The sequence below is a fragment of the Anabrus simplex genome, chromosome 3 (assembly GCF_040414725.1).
Source record: "Anabrus simplex isolate iqAnaSimp1 chromosome 3, ASM4041472v1, whole genome shotgun sequence".
Classification (NCBI taxonomy): Eukaryota; Metazoa; Arthropoda; class Insecta; order Orthoptera; family Tettigoniidae; genus Anabrus; species Anabrus simplex.
Genome location: NC_090267.1, coordinates 149,303,017 through 149,323,349, shown reverse-complemented (window position 1 = coordinate 149,323,349; position 20,333 = coordinate 149,303,017). Strand labels below are relative to the sequence as shown.

At 40.6% G+C, this 20,333-nt stretch overlaps 1 protein-coding gene across 1 annotated transcript in view; it reads left to right on the top strand.

The window, feature by feature from the left end:
* Positions 1–20,333, top strand: part of LOC136866102 (platelet-derived growth factor subunit A) — a 209,180-nt gene that overhangs the window by 70,007 nt on the left and 118,840 nt on the right. Inside the window, exon 2 of the mRNA XM_067142779.2 lies at positions 11,549–11,669. Coding sequence (XP_066998880.2) covers positions 11,549–11,669 — 121 coding nt within the window. The remainder of the gene's footprint in view (positions 1–11,548; positions 11,670–20,333) is intronic.

Sequence of the window (20,333 nt, the reverse complement as noted above, 5' to 3'; positions counted from 1 at the left end):
TTCCTGAATGGTCTGATGTGGGAAAATGTTGTGATTTTGTGGCAAGTAAAGGATTTTTTGTCAGTGCGAATGACTCGAAACTACTTGATCAATTTTCCTGCTTAACCAAATATGCCACCGCAGAGAAAATATCCAATTGGAATGATGCAGAAGTTTCAGTAGACAAAAGAAGGACGGAGATTTTTCTTCACTTCAAGGAAAACGATATAAGACACAGTCAACTCTCAATAGTGGCACAGTATATTTTTTCTCTTCCCGGAACTAATGCTTCAGTTGAAAGAGTTCTCTCTCAAATGAACAAACTGTGGATATCTGAAAGATCTCAGCTGAAACTTTGTTAATGATCAAGTTTAACTTTTCGCAGAATTGTTTTTGAAATCATCACCTCAGTTGTTACAGCTAATTATATCCTCTGAGAAGTACCTACCGAGTAACACTGGAAAGTATCACAAGGGAAGGTATTGTATTATTATAATTTTATCTTAAAAAGTGTAATGTAGAAATATTGCAATACCAACTTTAACATATAAAAAATAGCTGTGCCTAAATTTGACCTCTCTTTTATGTGTAGGCTGTCGGAATCAGTGTGTCCTGCTTTGAGCCATGAAAAAAAAGGTCAGTTTAGTTATAATAGAAGTGGAAATGGTACGTTCATTTGTCACCACATGGCTTCTGTACTCACTATCCGCTTAAACTGATCCGTTTGCAGTATCATAAACAGGTCTAATTGTATGTCTGCAAGGTCACAATGTTCCTTTAACACACACAGAAAATGATTACTGACAACATATTAGAATATGCTCATACCACAACACCACAACGGCACTGCCTACGTACGTGCACAAAACTGTTTTAAATGATAAATCTGACCGATTCTTAGAATGTGACTGTTTGAGCAGGCCTCTAGTAACCTAATACCTTACCGAGCGAGTTGGCCATGCGGTTAAGGGAGCACAGCTGTGAGCTTGCTTTCGGGAGATAGTGGGTTCGAACCGCACTGTCGGCAGCCCTGAAGATGATTTTCCGTGGTTTCTCATTCTCACACCAGTAAAATGCTGGGGCTGTACTTAATTAAGGCCACGGCCTTTCCTATCCCATCGTCACCATAAGACCTGTCTGTGTCGGTACGACGCAAAGAAAATTGCAAGAAAAAAAGAATAAACATTATACCTTAGGCTGCCAGTTGAATATGACGGTAATTCTTCTTCTAGTCATTTAATAACATACGGTACGTACCAATTACGTAACCTGTTAAAAGTTAATGTATGCTGCTCGCTTTAACACTAAGCCGCTCCAATTAGCTGGCAACGCGCGTATCAGTGTTCACCAAACATTTAATATTATAAACAGGTGTAATTATATGTCCACAAGGTCACAACTAAACCTGCCCACGGCACATGATGTGGAAAGAAACTACATATCAGACATTCCATACGTCACCGTTTTGAGAGAAGAGAGATCGGGGGCAGACTGTAATATTCTTTAACGGCAGGCTCGTAGAGAATGATCATTACGCCAAAAGCCTTACGACTGTAGGGCCAAGAAATTGACAGCATAATTTTAGAGTTTTCTAGAATATTTTTACATTGTCCAGAACGAATCCACCTTCAAACTATTACACTTTAATCCTTTAACATCTCAAATTAGGTTTCCTCCTGTGGGTATCGCCTGTCTGTCGTAAGGAGCGACTAAATGGAAACCCCCAAGAGACTCTCAATTAGGAAGCGTGGGTCAAGGTCTATACATACAGGTCAGGACACGAATGTTACATATGAAGCCGCCATTTTGGGACTCAATATGGGCGATCCCTACAGCATTTCCATAGGCGAGTATCGGATAAAAAAAATTAATAACACAAAAGGTGTAAAAATTAGTTTTATTTGCCTCGGACTTCATGTAATTAATCGCTTTCCTATAACCTGCGAATTGTGATATAATGATATCTATTTTGCCATCTTTAAGACTTCGGGTTTCATAAATTGTGAACAGTTGCAACGGAATTAAAACCAGACTATATGACAAAATTATCACAATATTTTTTGAGCTAGTAGACCTAATTTAGGGTGCCTGAGTATGAACAAAAGAATATAATGACCAAAAAGTGTGGACGGTTAAAATTAATTAATAACATATCCTGTAGGTACGCGGGAGGAACCAAAATAAAAGGGTATGGGATCTGGCTGTAAACTGCTGATAGGAAATTACCTCAGTTGATAGCCCGTTTGGTGGCCTAAAACAACATTACTACAATGAATATTACAGCCAGCAATTTATGCTACATTCCTAGTAACAGGGTAACGTGCAAATATTAGAAAACTGTGACACTATTACAACAGTGAGTCCGCCTCCGTAGCATAACTGTTAGTTTAATTATATGCCGTCCTTGGGGCCCGGGTTCGTTTCCCGGTACTGCCAGAAATGTGAGAATGGCAGGAGGGCTCGTATGTGGTTGAAATGGTTTAAACAGCTCACCTCCATTGGGGGTCTGCTTGAAAGAGCAGCTGCACCACCTCGGGATGAGGACCTACAATGAATATTACAGCCAGCAATTTATGCTACATTCCTAGTAACAGGGTAACGTGCAAATATTAGAAAACTGTGACACTATTACAACAGTGAGTCCGCCTCCGTAGCATAACTGTTAGTTTAATTATATGCCGTCCTCGGGGCCCGGGTTCGTTTCCCGGTACTGCCAGAAATGTGAGAATGGCAGGAGGGCTCGTATGTGGTTGAAATGGTTTAAACAGCTCACCTCCATTGGGGGTCTGCTTGAAAGAGCAGCTGCACCACCTCGGGATGAGGACCTACGTTTATTATAATAGAATGATATAAATTTTATGTAATATTCTATTATTATTATTATTATTATTATTATTATTATTATTATTATTATTATTATTATTAAGTCATGCACATTTTATATTTTTACTATCAATATAACCGTTTCTAAATGTTAAAGAATCTGAGAGGTCATTTATTTAGATGAATTTACAAAATTATTAACAGTATTACAATAGTCCGCCTCTGTGGTGTAGTAGTTAGTGTGTTTAGCTGCCACCCCCCGGAAGCCCGGGTTCGATTCCCGGCTCTGCCACGAAATTTGAAAAGTAGTACGAGGGCTGGAACGGGGTCCATTCAGCCTCGGGAGGTCAACTGAGTAGAGTGGGCTCGATTTCCACCTCAGTCATCCTCGAAGTGGTTTTTCCGTGGTTTCCCACTTCTCCTCCAGGCAAATGCCACCCACGATGATATCCAACTTAAGGCCAAGGCTGCTTCCTTCCCTCTTTCTTGTCTGTCCCTTCCAATCTTCCCATCCCCTACAAGGCTCCAGTTCAGCATAGCAGGTGAGGCCGCCTGGACGAGGTCCTGGTCCTCCTTAAACTATCCCTCCGACCCACAATCTCACACTCCAGCCAGTTGCCTGGGATGTGGTAAGGTTGCATACTTGATAGCTTCCAAGGACTGATTTGTTTATTTGAACCTGTAAACGACCGTATGTATCGTTGCAATGGCTATGGTGCTGGGTTGGACGGGGATGAGGCCAGTTACCTAGGTGTACGGCGTACTTGTTCCAAGTTTCGTAGACCAGACGTCATCACGTAGTTGCTCTAGGGAGCCGGTGTTACTTGCTCCGCACGGGATGGGTGTGCGTCACATACAAAAGAGCAGCTGTCAGGCGGGTCGCATACCGTGGCCGTACTGTACTTGCACCACTGGCCTTCAGTACATACTACGTCATGCACTTCCCCTACTTCTTCCCCTAGTTGCCCGCTAAGGTGCTCTCGTTCCTCGAGAGCGGGGAGCAAACTGGCTCCGAAGGCATTTCGCTCTCGACCTACGATGCCTGTCGTAGACCACAGGTGGGGCAAAGAATGCCCCATTGGAACGATATCAACATGCGATGGCAGGTATGTAGATGTACGAACTCCCCTCCTTCGAAGCAATTCACAACACAAAGTTTATTCACTGCCTCGAGATGTATTCCAGCGACGAGTATGTGGATATGTTACTTATCTATGGAGAAGCTAGACAGTATGCATACCAGGTACAGCGCCTGTACCAAGAACGCTATCTGGATGGACGACAACTGACGAGCATGACATTTCGGAGTGTGGAAAGACGCTTGCGGTATACTGCATCCCTGGGAAGGACACGGCCTGTTCGAGATCATCTCGTGACGTCTGCTGACAATGAAGAGGTGGTGTGTGACGCTATCCGGCGTAACCCTCATACTAGCAGGAGACGAACATCAGCCGAGCGTCTGTTATGCGGCTATTGCATACCCACCGGTTGCACCCGTACCATCTGCTCTTACACCAGGAGCTCCATGGTCATGATGTCGATGCCCGGGTGGAGTTCTGTCAATGGACAGCATGTGGACACTGATCCTGTTTTTCTAGCGACTCTCTTATTTACGGACGAAGCACGATTCCACAACAATGGAACCGCTAATCGCCATAATATGCATTACTGGAGTGTGGATAATCCCCATTGGGTGCGACAGACAGCTTTTTAAGTAGAATGGGGTGTGAATGTATGGTGTGGAATCATGGGTGATCACCTCATCGGTCCCCATTTCTTGAGGGCCATCTGACCAGCTAACGCTATCTGCGGTTTCTCCAAGATGAACTACCGCCATTTTTAGAACATGTGCCACTCCTTGACCGCTTCAGGATGTGGTTTAAACATGACGGAGCTCCACCGCACGCAGCAGTAGGCGTCCGGAACCATCTCCATGCGACGTATCCTGTTAAATGGATAGGAAGGGGAGGACCAGTCCCCTGGCCCGCCAGATCGCCCGATCTTACACCCCTGGGTTATTTTCTGTGGGGCCATGTAAAACAACTGGTTTATGCACAGGAGTCGGCCAGTCCTTGTCACTTTAGACAGCTCATCACCGAGGCATGCCAATCCGTTTTGTCAGAGACGTTGCAACGGGCCAGACGGTCCTTTACAACATCGCACGCAGCTCTGTATCGACCACGGAGGCCGTCAGTTCGAGCAGGTACTGTGTTAAACGACGTGGATAACTGAAATCCTGTCACATGTTTCCTAGCCTCTAACAACCCAGCTCCATAACAACGGTCCGTTTCTGGGCCAAATAAACAAATCAGTCTGTGAAAAATACCGATATTAAGTATACAACCTTGCCACATCCCAGGCAACTGGCTTTAAAAAAATACTTCCATGGGACTTGAACCTTCTAACCCTCGAGCACTGTCAACTATCACACATCCTATCACACTCTAGCCATGTGAGCTACTGCGACACTTGACCTACGGCGCCCACTTCCCAGCTTATACTGGCCGCAGACCATCATCACCACATCCTCGTCCAACCCAGCACCATACCCAATGCAATGATACATACGGTCTTTTACAGGGTCAAATAAACAAATCAGTCCTTGGAAGCTATCAAGTATGCAACAATACCACATCCCAGGCAACTGGCTGTTAAAATAAAATATGATGTGGGATTCGAACCTCTTACCTCGAGCCCTGTCCACTATCAAATATCTCCCCGCCCACTTGCCATGTGAGTTACTGTGCCACTTGACCTGCGGGGCCCACTTCCTAGCATTTATACAGTACCGTGCTCCTGGACTTTGCGTCCACATCCTGTTTTAAAGTGCGTGTTCTGCGTATCTGTACTCGTTTTACGAGTTCATTCGAGGTACCCACAATAAACTAATAGTGGCACTCGCGATTCCTGCTGTCTTCTAGCCCATAAAGACACATCTCATTATAATACCCCGGTTTAGGGAGAGGGCCGATGTCTTTCAGAATTGTAATAAATGTGAAAGGATGCATGAAACGGGATTGTAAGGGGGCAGATGGACCACCCTGTGCAATGCCGTACCTAAAATAAACATTGTCAAGTTATAGTCTAATGTCTTACAAATAAAATAAAATGAAATAAAGTGAAGTGTGCTGTAGTGGTTAGTGTGATTAGCTGCCACCCCCGGAGGTCCGGGTTCGATTCCCGGCTCGACTACGAAATTTGAAAAGTGGTACGAAGGCTGGAAAGGGGTCCACTCAGCCTCGGGAGGTCAACTGAGTAGAGTTGGGTTCGAATCCCACCTCAGCCTTCGTGGAAGTGGTTTTCCGTGATTTCCCATTTCTTCTCCACGAAAATCCCGGGATGGAACCTAACTTAAGGCCACGGCCCTCTTCCCTGTCTATTCCTTCCAATCTTCCCATTCCCCACTAAGGCCCCTGTTCAGTATAGCAGGTGAGGCCGCCTAGGCAAGGTACTGGTCATCCTCCCCAGTTGTATACCCGACCCAATGTATCACGCTCCAGAACACTGCTCTTGAGGCGATAGAGGTGGGATCCCTCGCTGAGTCCGAGGGAAAAGCCAACCCTGGAGGGTAAACAGATTAAAAAAGAAAGAAAGAAAGAATAAAGTGAGATGTCATTAACTGTTAAACAAGAATGGCATTAAAAGAGATCTGCCGAGCTCGTAGCTGCAGTCGCTTAAGTGCCGCCAGTATCCAGTATTCGGGAGATAGTGGGTTCGAACCTCACTGTCGGCAGCCCTGAAGATTGTTTTCCGTGGTTTCCCATTTTCACACCAGGCAAATGCTGGGGCTGTACCTTAATTAAGGCCACGGACGTTTCCTTCCCACTCCTAGCCTTCTCCTGTCCCATCGTCGCCATAAGACCTATCTGTGTCGGTGCCGACGTAAAGCAAAAAAAAAAAGATCTATCATTCTTTCTCTCAATATTCCTTTGCCACTATTCTCTAATCTGTGCCTTGATCTTGTATGATCTTAGTCTTTCTCCAAATATTGTACCTACCTCTTCCTCGTCTCCTCCTTTCGTTCATAGTTTCACGTAGAATCTCCACTGGCATAGTTTCCTCATTCATCCTCAACGATTCAGACGACAGAGCGCTGGCTACCTGAACCCAAGCTATCGGGTTCGATCCCGGCTCAGTTTAGTGGTTTTGAACGTACTGTACTTAAATATGCCAGCCTGGTATCGGCACACTTCTCTCACAGGTGGCCTGTCAGGTGCCGGTAAAATACCGGTACTTCATTGTCTCTAAAAAACCCTCTCTTGTCTTGTCTTCTGGTTTCTGTCTCCACCATAAAACCATGATAGCTTTTCACCATCCTTCTGAAACTAACCCTGTCATTGACTTTATCCACCGTAATGCCCACCTCTTTCAGATCTATCTCACACTCTTGGAACCATCTCAACTTAGATGCCTTTGGTTTTTTTAGAAAATTTCAGATTTTCTTTGCGAGCCAGTCGTTATTCATACAGAAGATGTGCCCATAAAACAGCAATCTTCTCTTTCTAATTGTTGTTGTTATCATTTCCATCTTGCTGTGTACCGAGCTCGATAGCTGCAGTCGCTTAAGTGCGGTCAGTATCCAGTAATCGGGAGATAGTGGGTTCGAGCCTCACTGTCGGTAGCCCTGCAGATGGTTTTCCGTGGTTTCCCATTTTCACACCAGGCAAATGCCGGGGCTGTACCTTAAGCAAAAAAAAAAAACTATCTTGCTGTATACTTATTTATTGGATTTCAGTTCAACCTGCCCGTCAATCCATTATTATTATTATTATTATTATTATTATTATTATTATTATTATTATTATTATTATTATTATTATTATTATTATTACTATTATTATTATTCCACATGACCCAGTCCAATTAGCCGTTGGACTTCACACAAATCGTCCTATAGGCGCCTCTAAAAATCCGATTTGCCGGGCTCAGTGGCTCAGGCGGCTGAGGCGCTGGCCTTCCGACCCCGGCTTGACAGGTTCGATCCTGGCTCAGTCCGGTGGTATTTGAAGGCGTTCAAATACGTCAGCCTCGTGTCAGTAGATTTACTGGCACGTAAAAGAATTCCTGTGGGACAAAATTCCGGCACCTCGGCGTCTCTGAAAACCGTAAAAATAGTTAGTGCGACATAAACAAATAACATTCTTCTTCTTCTTCCTCTTCTTCTTTATATGTTTACCCTCCAGGGTCGGTTTTTCCCTCGGACTCAGCAAGGGATCCCACCTCTACCACCTCAAGGACAGTGTCCTGGAGCTTCAGACTCTGGGTCAGGGGATACAACTGCAGAGGATGACTAGTAACTCGCCCAGGCGGTCTCACCTGTTATGCTGAACAGGGGCCTTGTGGGGGGATGGGAAGATTGGAAGGGATAGACAAGGAAGAGGGAAGGAAGCGACCGTGGCCTTAAGTTAGGTACCATCCTGGCATTTGCCAGAAGGAGAAATGGGAAACCATGGAAAACCACTTCGAGGATGGTTGAGGTGGGAATTGAACCCACCTCAACTCAGTTGACCTCCCAAGGCTGAGTGGACCCCGTTCCAGCCCTCGTGCCACTTTTTAAATTTCGTGGCAGAGCCGGGAATCGAACCCGGGCCTCCGGGGGTGGCAGCTAATCACACTAACCACTACTCCACAAAGGCGGACAATTAACATGATTTGTCTCTCACAAGGGCATAAACAACTCTCAAAATATTCCATCCAATAGTCGTAAAACATTCTTTTCGACAACTGCCATGGTCCAAACTCACAAACTGAAATGGTTGGTCGTGTGCAAAAAAAATGAAGTCACCATGTGGCCACAAAATTTATTTTGAGAAAATTCAGTCTTCTTTTGTTTTTGGCTCATTCACCCACTCACTCACTTACTCACTCCCTCACTCACTACATCTCTGAAATCCCTTCAGGTACGAAGATCAAATTTCACATTATTATTATTATTATTATTATTATTATTATTATTATTATTATTATTATTATTATTATTATTATTGTTACACTACCAGAAAAAAATGCAACATCCTAAAGAACCATATTCAGTGGCACCAAGGTATAATATGTGCACACTGAGGGGTTGTTGTGCTAGTGATTCATTTGTCACGGACATCGGTGATCAGATGGCGCTCAGGAGGCCTGTCCGTGCGCACTCTGTTTTGACTCTGCAGGGAGTAACTGTGCTGAGGTTAGAGGTGAACAGTGTTTCCAACACTCATTCTAGGGTATAACCATGCCCTGCCAACGAGTACATGCTCTTGTTGTAAAACTGCAGCCATTTGAATGGGGTCGCATTGCGGGCCTGTGGGAAGCTGGATGGACTTTTCGACAGATTGTTGCATATGTTGGGCACAAGGTATCGATGGTGTGTCGGTGCTTTCAACAGTGGTCTGTGGAACATTCCCACACCCATAGACCAGGGTCCGAATGTCCATGTAGTACACACGCACATTAAGATCAACACATTGTGCGCCGAGCAGCAGTAGCCAATTGAACATCATCCAGGAACGAAATCCGGTCTCATGTTGTACTTACTTTGTCGCCAAGGACCATTGGGAACCGTCTGCTTGAAGCTGGATAATGATCAGGAGTGCCTCTGGCCAGGCTACCACTGACACTATAACACCGCCAAGCTCAGTTACTCTGCTGTCGTGACTGGAGAGTGGAATTGCACTCTGTTATCTTCAGCAACAAGAGTAGGTTCTGTCTATATGCAAGTGATGGACGTGCACATGTATGATGTAGACCTGGTGAGCAGCCTATTCCAGAGCACACTTGCCCACAACACCCAGGTCCCACCCTAGACTTCATGGTGTGGGGACTATCAGCTACAACTTGCAGTCACAGTTGGTGTTTCTGCGGGGTAACATAACCAGTGCCTGCTACATTGCACAGATAGTTGTCCCCGTGCTACTGCTATTTCTTCGATAGGAAGGTGGTGTGCTTTTGCAGCAGGACATTGCACATCCACATACAACTGCTGTGATGCAATGTGCTCTACATGGCGTACAACAACTGCTCTGGCCAGCAAGGTCACAGGATCTTGACAATTGAACACGTATGGGACATGACAAAGTGGGAACTTACCAGTACGTATTCTGCAGAACCTCCAAGAGCCATTGCCAAATTGCATCAAAAGGTGTAAGATGCTTGGGGCAATCTATTGCAGGATGCCATTTGGCACCTTTATGATCATTTGCATGCGTGAATACATGCCTGCATTGCCGCCAGAGGAGGTTACCCTGTGTATTGATGTGGCTGTTTGGGGACCCTTTACTGTGATGTGTGTTTCATTTGGTCTGAATTTTTAATCATATACTCCTGCACATTGCTTATGAATAAAATGATCTATAACAGACTATATCTTAACCGACTTTGAATTCAGGAAGTTTGTTAGGAATGTACTAGTTTTACAGGGATTTTACGATGATATAGACCACTATCTGATCTGTAGTGAACTAAGTATCTCTAGGCCTAGGGTAGAGAAAGTGAAATCTGTCTGCAAACGAATAAGGGTAGAAAATCTCCAGGATGAGGAAATTAGACAGAAGTACATGGATATGATTATTGAGAAGTTTCGAACAGTAGACAGTAAGCAGATTCAGGATATAGAAAGTGAATGGGTGGCATACAGGGATGCTCTAGTAGCAACAGCAAGGGAATACCTAGGAACAACTGTGTGTAATGTTGAGAAGAAAATGACTGAAAGAAATCAATACCGGTACTAAAACTGAAGGTAGATACTACATCATATCCTATAATAAGATTCTATTCTACATCCTTAATGATATTACCCTTATAAATTAACTTGTAGTTTATTTTCCTCAAAATTATCCAAGTTTGAAAGAAATGGTACAATATCAACAAAGGACCCTTCTTTCTAATTTAGATGTGGAAATTATAAGACAATATGTAGAAATCATAAATTACGAGTATATGGACCTTAGAAACCTATTACTCAGCCATGGAATCTATTCTTCATAGGAAACCTTGAACATGTCCAAAAATACTACCTTCTCAACAGCTTAAAGAAATCCTTTCTTCTTTTCTCCCAATCTTAACCATGAATGTTGTCCACAGAGAGTTTATGCTATCTATTTTTATATTATTTGTCTAAAAAAAACCATGGCACTACAGCCCTGAAGGGCCTTGGCCTACCAAGCAACTGCTGTTCAGCCCGAAGGCCTGCAGATTATGAGGTGTCGTGTGATTAACACGAATCCTCTTGGCCGTTATTCTTAGCTTTCTAGACCATCTAGACTATCTCACCGCCAGATAGCTCCTCAATTCTAATCACATATGCTGAGTGGACCTCGAACCAGCCCTCAGACTCAGGTAAAAATCCCTGACCTGGCTAGGAATCGAACCCAGGACCGGCATATTATTCACCTAATTACCTTATATTGCAACAGCAAAGGTAATATTACAGTGACTACAAATAAATATCTGCAGTCGCTTAAGTGCGGCCAGTATCCAGTATTTGGGAGATAGTAGGTTCGAACCCCACTGTCAGCAGCCCTGAAAATGGTTTTCCGTGGTTTCCCATTTTCACACCAGGCAAATGCTGGGGCTGTACCTTAATTAAGGCCATGGCCACTTCCTTCCCACTCCTAGCCCTTTCCTGTCCCATCGTCGCCATAAGAACTATCTGTGTCAGTGCGACGTAAAGCAACTAGTGAAAAAACAAAACAAATAAATATAGATCTTAGGACTGCAGCCAGATTCTTATAAAATAATTATGTGCCTGTTTATCTTGCAGATACCTCTAGAACTTCTCAAGCAGCTTAGCAATGTCAACGACCTTGATGAATTCATCAGTAATTTTGTTGATCAGGAATCAGTGAACAACACTCAAGACGTTCAAACAGATTTACTTAGCAGTAAGTATTACTGGTTAGTTTCCTTAGTAGTTGTAACAATAATTACCCTTATGAATAAAACACAACCTTAAGAAAATATCTAATTGCATATTCCTCAATCAATTAAACTAGGTATAGAGACAGCCTCCAGCACTACATTATATACTTTGCACAAACTTCAATAAAAATTCAAGACATACTGTACATCCAAATTTTCAGTGTCCTTCCCAACCAGGTATCAGCTGAAGTATTCATCAGTTCATCATTAAATTTAGCTTAACATGCACTATCTTATACCAAATACAGTAGAGACAATACACGACACTGAGCGAGATATCGAGGGACAGCTATTGGAGCTCACTCTAGCGGATAGACCTGAATGGTACTGATTCTGTCATAAGAGCACGTGTATTTTTGTGTGAAGTTTTTGGTGTTATTTATGCGTTTTCAGTGAGTTGACATAATTAAATAGTAGCGTGTGTCATTCCTTGATATCTCCTCTCAACATGAGGGGATCGGTATGTGCTGTGTTTGGCTGCAGTAATTACGAAGTAGAGAAAAATGCGCGCTCGTTCTTCAGGTTCCCTCGTGACAAGAACATGTAAGTAATATTGTGTTTGCATATATATTCTTCCAGTGACAGAGATTTTTATAGTACTTCATAATCTTCTGACCTGCTCGACCCATGTTTTAACGGGCTTAAAATATAATACGCATATTTTATTGTATAGTGCAGCAGTTAACCTTCAATACCGATGTGTTGTTGTAGGTGTGATCTGTGAGTTTTGAAATGTCACAGAAGCGATTTGGATAAAGTGTACAAGAAAGAAGGGACATTACGCTTGTATAAGAATTATAAGATCTGTTCAGATCATTTCCAGGCCAGTGACTTTAAAAATCCTCGACTATACAGCCAAGGGTATGTTACATTTTTACTCTAATTGTACGTAAATATTCCTCAAAGCATCACTATCGACAACATTTTCAAACTTTTCTTTCTTTTATCCCTCTTCTCAGATTAAAGCCGGGATTTTATAGATTTTCTTTCTGTTAGTAGGCTTCATGTTAAGAGAAAAATTGTCCAGCTATTAAATGTTAATTCATTGCATCATATGTGTAAGGAATGTGCCGATATTTTTATTGACAAATGTCTTAATGTGATGATACATTGTTTTTAAATGAGGAAAAAAGACAAATCCAACCATAAGATTTCAGGCAGGTATGCTAAAGCTAAAAAAGTAATGCATAAATGAAAGATCAAGCCATTTCACAGCAGTCCATTTCACACCTTGTTTATATGTCTAATTTCAGTCTTTGAATAATAACCTTTTAAATAATTCTTCATTCATTTATCCAGAATTGCTTTAGCAACTTCGAAGTTAATATCTCAATACCACTTTCTTTCTAGACGTAATTTATTTATCCATTTCCGTATATACATTTCCATTGATATTTGAATTTAGCGCGATTTGTTCAGGTCAAGTCACTAGGAGCGCCACCGTCGAATTGTCTCCCATTTTAGCAAGGCGAAATCCGTAAGTGTCGTGTATTGTCTCTACTGTATCTGCTTATACTTTAGAAGTATAGCCTACATAATTTAGCAGAGATATACAGTGAATTTTAAAACGTCCTTAAACATATCTCTGTGGCAGTGCAAGATTAAGATATCTGCAAAAATCATGTTATTGAGAAATAGGGGTTTGAAGTTTTCTAAAGATTCTAAACAATGCTCGCGCAAAACTATGACAATTGCAGTTCATCGCTTGGCACTGTAGGTGAACGAATTCTTCATCAGTTTCCAGTGTAAAACCAATATATCTGTTTTGCATGGAACATCTTTAAAAATATACTCCAATGTAAAACAAATTTATTTTACTTCAAGGGCCTAGTTTTATACATTTAGCAATTTTTACACTATTATAATCAAAATCATATTAAATACATCAACTTTATTTTAAAAAAGAAGCAAAAATCAAATAATTTGCCTGTAATGTGATTTTGCACTGACACTGTGATATACCTAAAATTTAAAACCTATAATTAGTTCACAGTGGATTACAGAACATGGCACAAAACAAGTTCCTTTGTAAAGACTTCACTTATTACCTGTTTCAAGATCAATTTCACAGTTCTGGAACAGTAGTCAAATGTTGGACTAAAAATTGGAAACTCCATTACAATACAATTACTTCAATATGCATATTGCACTTTAATATGCAATTATTGAGTAAAACGATGACATTTTAAGATTGATAACTTCAAATATAATTGATTAATTGTCATTAAACTGTTAGTATACAGACTTCACCAGTCAAATGTAGCATGTTCCAATCCATTATGTGTAACGTACCTACAACTCATAGCAGTTTTAAGTTTTAAATGGTGACAGTGTGTAACCTTTTGTAAATGAAGACCAAAATAGGATCAGTAAGATAGTTCTAAATCATAATCATCACTAAGGGGTAGATTTTAATGACCTAAAAATCTTCAAAATACACAAGCAAATATGACCGAAAAAGGAAAAAAATATGACCTCACATTATAACTGATTATTTCGGGCCTATAAATGTACATCTGTCAGTTTTGTTTGTTACATTTAATTTTTGTTAATTACAAAGTTCCTTTTTGTCTTCAGATATGGCAGCACATGTATCCTAAAAAATCAAGAAGTAATTAGCACCAGATGATGATCTAATAAAGTATTTAACTAGTTCTGAATCAGAAAATTTCTATAAAAATGACAATGAAAATATCCATATGTGGTCTTAGTATTCCTTTTTGGCAGTGAAATTGTACTGGATGATTACGTGCATTTTCAAATTGTCAAACTCGAACCCTCTCGGGTAGTCAGACAGAATGTTTCTGTACCTGGAGAAACTCTGCTCGACGTCACACAATGTTATGGGGGCAAATTTGAACAAGGTTATATCTTCCGGAGAAAACTGCTGCTGAAAATCCCCAAATGTTGTATGGTGTCCACAAAGAATGTCAATTATTTCACAAAGCATAGAATAACCTTCATTTGAGAATAACGCTCTTTGCAGTTCTTCAGAAATTTTTTCAGCCACTTCACCCTTCCCTAAATCACACTTAATATTCTTTACATTATCCAACGTGTCACTTAGTGGAAGCCCCACAGTTTCAAAGACGGGTATCCTGGTATCACACCAAAATTTGATGATATGAACGCCAAATTTCCAACCAAGCTGGCAGAAGTAAACAAATTTTGCACAATCTTGACAGATGATGAATTGCAAGGATCAAATTCCTGAACAATCATCTTGAAGGAATCATAATTGCTGCAGTAATATTGAACAACATTGAGCCAAGTTCCCCAACGAATAAGGACAGGCTGAAGTAGAAGAGGCAGAGTAGCAGCAGTTTCTTTCAACTTTTGAACTCGAATATTTTCTTGCCATTTGCAATTAACTTATCTATTTCAGGGTAGTTGATCGTAACCTCTTTGGCCACTCTATGCAAAGCATGTTATGTGGACCGTTTTCAGATAAGCTAGATTTAGTCCTTTGGCTGCTTTCTTCATTTATGGGGAGAATCAGTTACAAGAAGTAGTATGTTGTTTCTTTTTACCCCATCTGGCCACAGTAATTTCATAGCATCATCAAACTGCCCTGCAATGGAGGAATGATTTATTTTCTCTAAAACTGCACAAGTCAGAAGAAACACATTACCGGGCTTGTCATCTTTCAGAATGCCAATAATTATGTTAGCTACGTACCTCCTATTTAAGTCAATTGTTTCATCTAATGAAACCCATATCTTGTGGTTGAGAACTTCAGATTTTATATTCTTTAAAACATCTTCATAGAGACTGGAGATATAAAATTTTCTCGAAGTTGATTCATTGGGAATAGGTTGACTGATATACTTCTCTAAGAAGGACCTGAAGCTGGTACTGTTCAGTTTTTTCAAGAGAATATTTGAAGTAACCATGATCCTGCAGAGATCCTTATAGAATTCCAATCTGTTGTCTGACGGAGCAGTAGCTGCACATGAGGCCCTTTCAAAAAGCAAACACTGCCTATTATCTGCTGCGGAAGATTTTATTAAGCACTTCTGATGTTTGGTTGTAGTGCAGTGTTGTTGCACAATAAAATGTTTTTGTGCACATACCTTCACTTCACACAGTTTACAATATAAAATAACACCATCACTACTACTCTCCAAATTCCTTAACAAACTGCCTTAATTTCACACTCTCTGAACACTTCGGCTCAGGCATATTGAAACTACACCGAAGAAGTGGTCTCAGAACAAGAAGCCAGACACTCCTCTGTTTCCTAGGAAACAGAAATACCAGTTCATTAGCTACGTATTCACTCCAGGATGCCTTTCTCCTGAGTACTGTCAATCAGTTTGTGCTCCTCATTAGGAAATTCCAAGAAGATCCCTTGTTCATAATTCCAGTTACCTGCTACACATTTCCGCATACAGAGAAATATTCAGTCCACAAATAGACTCCCTAACTATTACAGAAAGATTCCCTTGCTGAATAGCTTGCCACAAAAATTAACTCAATATGAAAATCCTTAAAATATGACAGGAAAGATGACTTTATTGCGCGTCAAGCAGAAATGTGACCAACATCTTAAATTTGTCCAAAACATCACTTTTTAAGCAAAAATATGACATGTCATTAAAATCCATGCCTTAATCATCACCATCATCAGTCATTCTATTCATTGCAGTGCATTGTTCCCTTGTTTCTTTGCTTCTTAATATGTATTACTGATAAGACGTTGCCACCCAGACTGGTCTTCAGCTCTGTGCAGTATAAGTTGGAGAGGAAGAACGGTGATCTTCCTAGCTTGATCAAATCATCTATTTGCTGTTCTTCCTCTTTGCCTTGTACAATAGTCTTTTCCAAATTCTGCCCTCCCCTCCTCAAAATATTCCTATGGAACTGGAAGTAGATTTCACTCTCACAGGAAGGCAACCATTTAATGATTAAGTTCTTGTATGACAGACATATTTGTTCTTCTCTCCTTTCATGCTACTCGTATAATCAAACACATATCAAAGGCATCAGTTTGACTCATCTTTGGCCTTAACAGTTCATGTCTCACAGCCATACAAAAAAGATGGAAAGCACTAGACACATCTTCCTAGTTGTTGATATCGCCCACTTCTGCCAGATTTTGGCAAGTTAATCATTGCCACTCAACCTAGGACAAAATATCTTTTAATCTCCATATCACAAACGACTGAACTCAGATATACAAAATTACTGATTATCTTCAAGTACTTCAAGCATTCTGTATGTTGGGTTTTACCAATATTTTTAAAAACATTTTTTTATATCTCTAGAATGCAATTTAGATTAACATTAGTCACTTTTATCAGTAAGCTCTTCTTAACTAACAGCAATAAAGGTAGTGTCAGGAAAACATAGGTTAGTAATTTTTCTGCTGGCAAATGAGATTCCATCAACTCAGCCATCAAGTGCTCTTCTGATAACATACCCTACATACTGTAGATGCTGTTGAGTTGAGGTAACAATAACCTTGTCTTACATCTTTTGACACTTAGATGTTAATCTCTCAGACTTCTTCAATCTTAACAGTTACAGTATGGCTGTAATAGAGGTTTTCCATCACATTTATTGTCCTAGTTGAGACTCCAAATTTATTTCATATCTGTCATAACTTGTCTTACATAATACAATCAGTAGCCTTTTTAAATTCAGAAAAAGTATAGGCATGGACACAAAACTCATAATTTTTCAATTAACTGTCTCAACATTCAAATTGGCTATCTGGTTCCTTTAAATATGACAAAGCCTGATTGTTCTCCAGATATGTGAAGTTGCAGGAATGGCTTTTATGCATTGGTTCATTATGTGTAATAGGATTTTGCTAGCATGCTGTATTAATGCTATAGTAAGGTAACTGGAACATTCCCTAATAAACTTTTCTTGTGAAGAAGGATTAATATACATATTGCCCAATCTTTAGGTAATTCACCAGTTTTCCAAAGTTTATTGCACACTGAATGTAAGATATGCATACCATGATTATATCATCATAAACACAAAATCCAAGGCAAAGAACACATTTTCTCTAATCATCTTATCAAATGGAATGATAACTGTTCCACACATGAAAGGAGCTGCATGTGCTTTTATACATTTTCAAGAACTAATGTTTGTTTAATATTTAATCGACAGTTGAAATATTTTAAATATTATTACCACTTGTGATAATGAGTATGATTCCTCGATAATTATCACACACCTTCTTAAATAATATATTATTATCATTATTGTAACATGAAGAGGGCCTCTCCCTAGCTAGAGATGAGTAGTCAGTGGTCTCAGGTTCAGCTGGCCTCGTACATGTGTCTGCCAGCTACGCTAGGCTTGCATTGTGTGACAGCACTACAGAGCAAGGCTGGGCTTGTTACATCATGGGGGGGCCACATCAAGGCAGCTTGTCCAACAGGTTGGTTTCCTCTGCAGGCTGGGCTTGCTAGGGCTGGTGTAATGGCCAGGCTGGCTGAGTGGCCGATGACTAGCATGCTGCGTTCACTAACAGTCTGCACTTTTCCCTTCTCAGTTAAACGGAAGAGATATTCGGTAATGGTTTAAAATAATGTAGTTGTAACAATCAAGACTGACCACGGTTGTAATCTCACCATACCATTTTACCTCCTCATCCATGCCCAGGTTTAATTCCCAATACTACATGATGGAACAAAAAGAGCATGTTTTGTATTGTTGGACTGCTGTCTCCTTCTAAATCAACTGTGGCGTCTTTGAAAGGTTCTAAGCAGTAAATCAAGACACATGAGTTCTTTATTGATTGCTTCCATTTTATTTCTCACTTTTTCTACTTTCTACATTTTGCCTGCCGTTGCAGCTGATAGGACCTCAATCATTTTACCGTTCTAGTTATATACAGATTTTAGCACGATCAGCTTAGTATTCCATTTTGTTTCTACATCCCAACACAGAGTATGCTTGACACAACTAACCAACCCTGTATGTTTGAAATATGCCGCAGCTTTCTGTGTTTCTTTAATAATGTATTTGATGTCCTGCATCTAAGAAATAAGAAAATTGTCTTGGAATGTGTGCTGCAAAACTGTATATAAACAATGCACTACAGAAGGTATTCGCATAAAGCTTTCGTGAACCATTAAGGCCTTCCTAATATTTTCACTTTGATTTGTTACAACAAACGTAACCCTTTGTAAATCTGGCAGCTGAATTCCTAATGCAGAACACTGGGAGGTAGATTCTTAATGATGTTTTCATGAGTACTGGGGAAAAGGCAGGATAAAAGAACTTCTTTTTTTTTTATTGCCCGCTCATTAATGTAGTGAATTGTAAGGGATATAAAATGATTATTTTTGTAATCATCCATCCACATGTTTGTAGTTGCAGCACAAGAATAACAATGCATTGTGGCGTGAATGTCCGGTATTATAGAGCAACTAATATTATCAGCCACTTTATGACTTCACTGGTAAACAGTTGTCCAGTGCGGTAGCATCTCGGACGCATTTACTTTACCAAAGTCATTTCCCACATTAATTCTTGTGCCACCATTTTAAACTATGTACCTGACACAACAATGAAAGGTCGTTAGGGTCTAAGGCACATATTTTAACACAAGCCTCTGTTATTTTATGTTTTATAAAGCTAGGAATAACTCAACTACATGAAGCACTCATCTGACTCGAAGAAGAATGAGTGAACTAATGCCTTGCTAAGGTGCTGGTATTTGATCTTCATAAGAGGCACTGCCCTTATTGGATTGTACAAGTTCTGTTTTCTGTTTCTTGTCATCAATAACAACATAAAATCGTTCCTATACTTCACTCTTCCCAACACTATTTTCTTTTAATGCATTTGATATATTTCTAATTTTACTCTAGACTTCACTTAGAATATTCATGTTCAATGAGCATCTAACCGCATTGAACTGAGCGCAGGTGCTCTGGATTCCTCTATAACGTGGCTCAAGACCTTTGAGTTCATCATGACTTGATCTTGTGAACCACTGGGCTTTCTCACTTCTCAGCATTAATACTAGGAAACTATTGCTTGCCACTAGGCAATTTCCTCGGCTTGTTCTCTCCTGTATCCCTAGCATTAGGCAACAGTTTTAACATCTCTGGTGGAGATAACCTGAATTCTGTTAATATGAAGTTCTGAAGCCTACCTATAGATAGCATTTTCCAGTTTAAGGGTGCCACATAGGAACCTATGTTTGAACTTTCATTTATGTTCATTTAATAGGAAATGTAATAGTTAGGTATTGGCAACCCTTTCTTTTTGGCCACTTCGTAAGGTTGCTCCTACTGAACTTTATTCAACCAATCATAACCCAGTCTGCCCCTATATAACTGCTAATCTATCTTGACTGCATGATCGATGGATGAGGTTCTCACCTCATTTGCGGCAGCAGGTGTGCTGAGGCAACAAGTGAGATAGGCTTCTCATCCTAAAGTTTGTGACTCAAAAAGATTCTAAAGGCTTCAGGGAAGATAACAGCATTCTCTTGGAATGTAAAGTTTAGGGTTGTGCTGTACCTACTTCATTTTTAATGTAGGGATTTTAATAATTTCATTTACGAGGGTTGGAGCTTAAATAGTGGCAACACTGCTCTGGAGACGATATGCAACGGAATCTAATATTGTCGCTGATAGCACACATTGGTTACA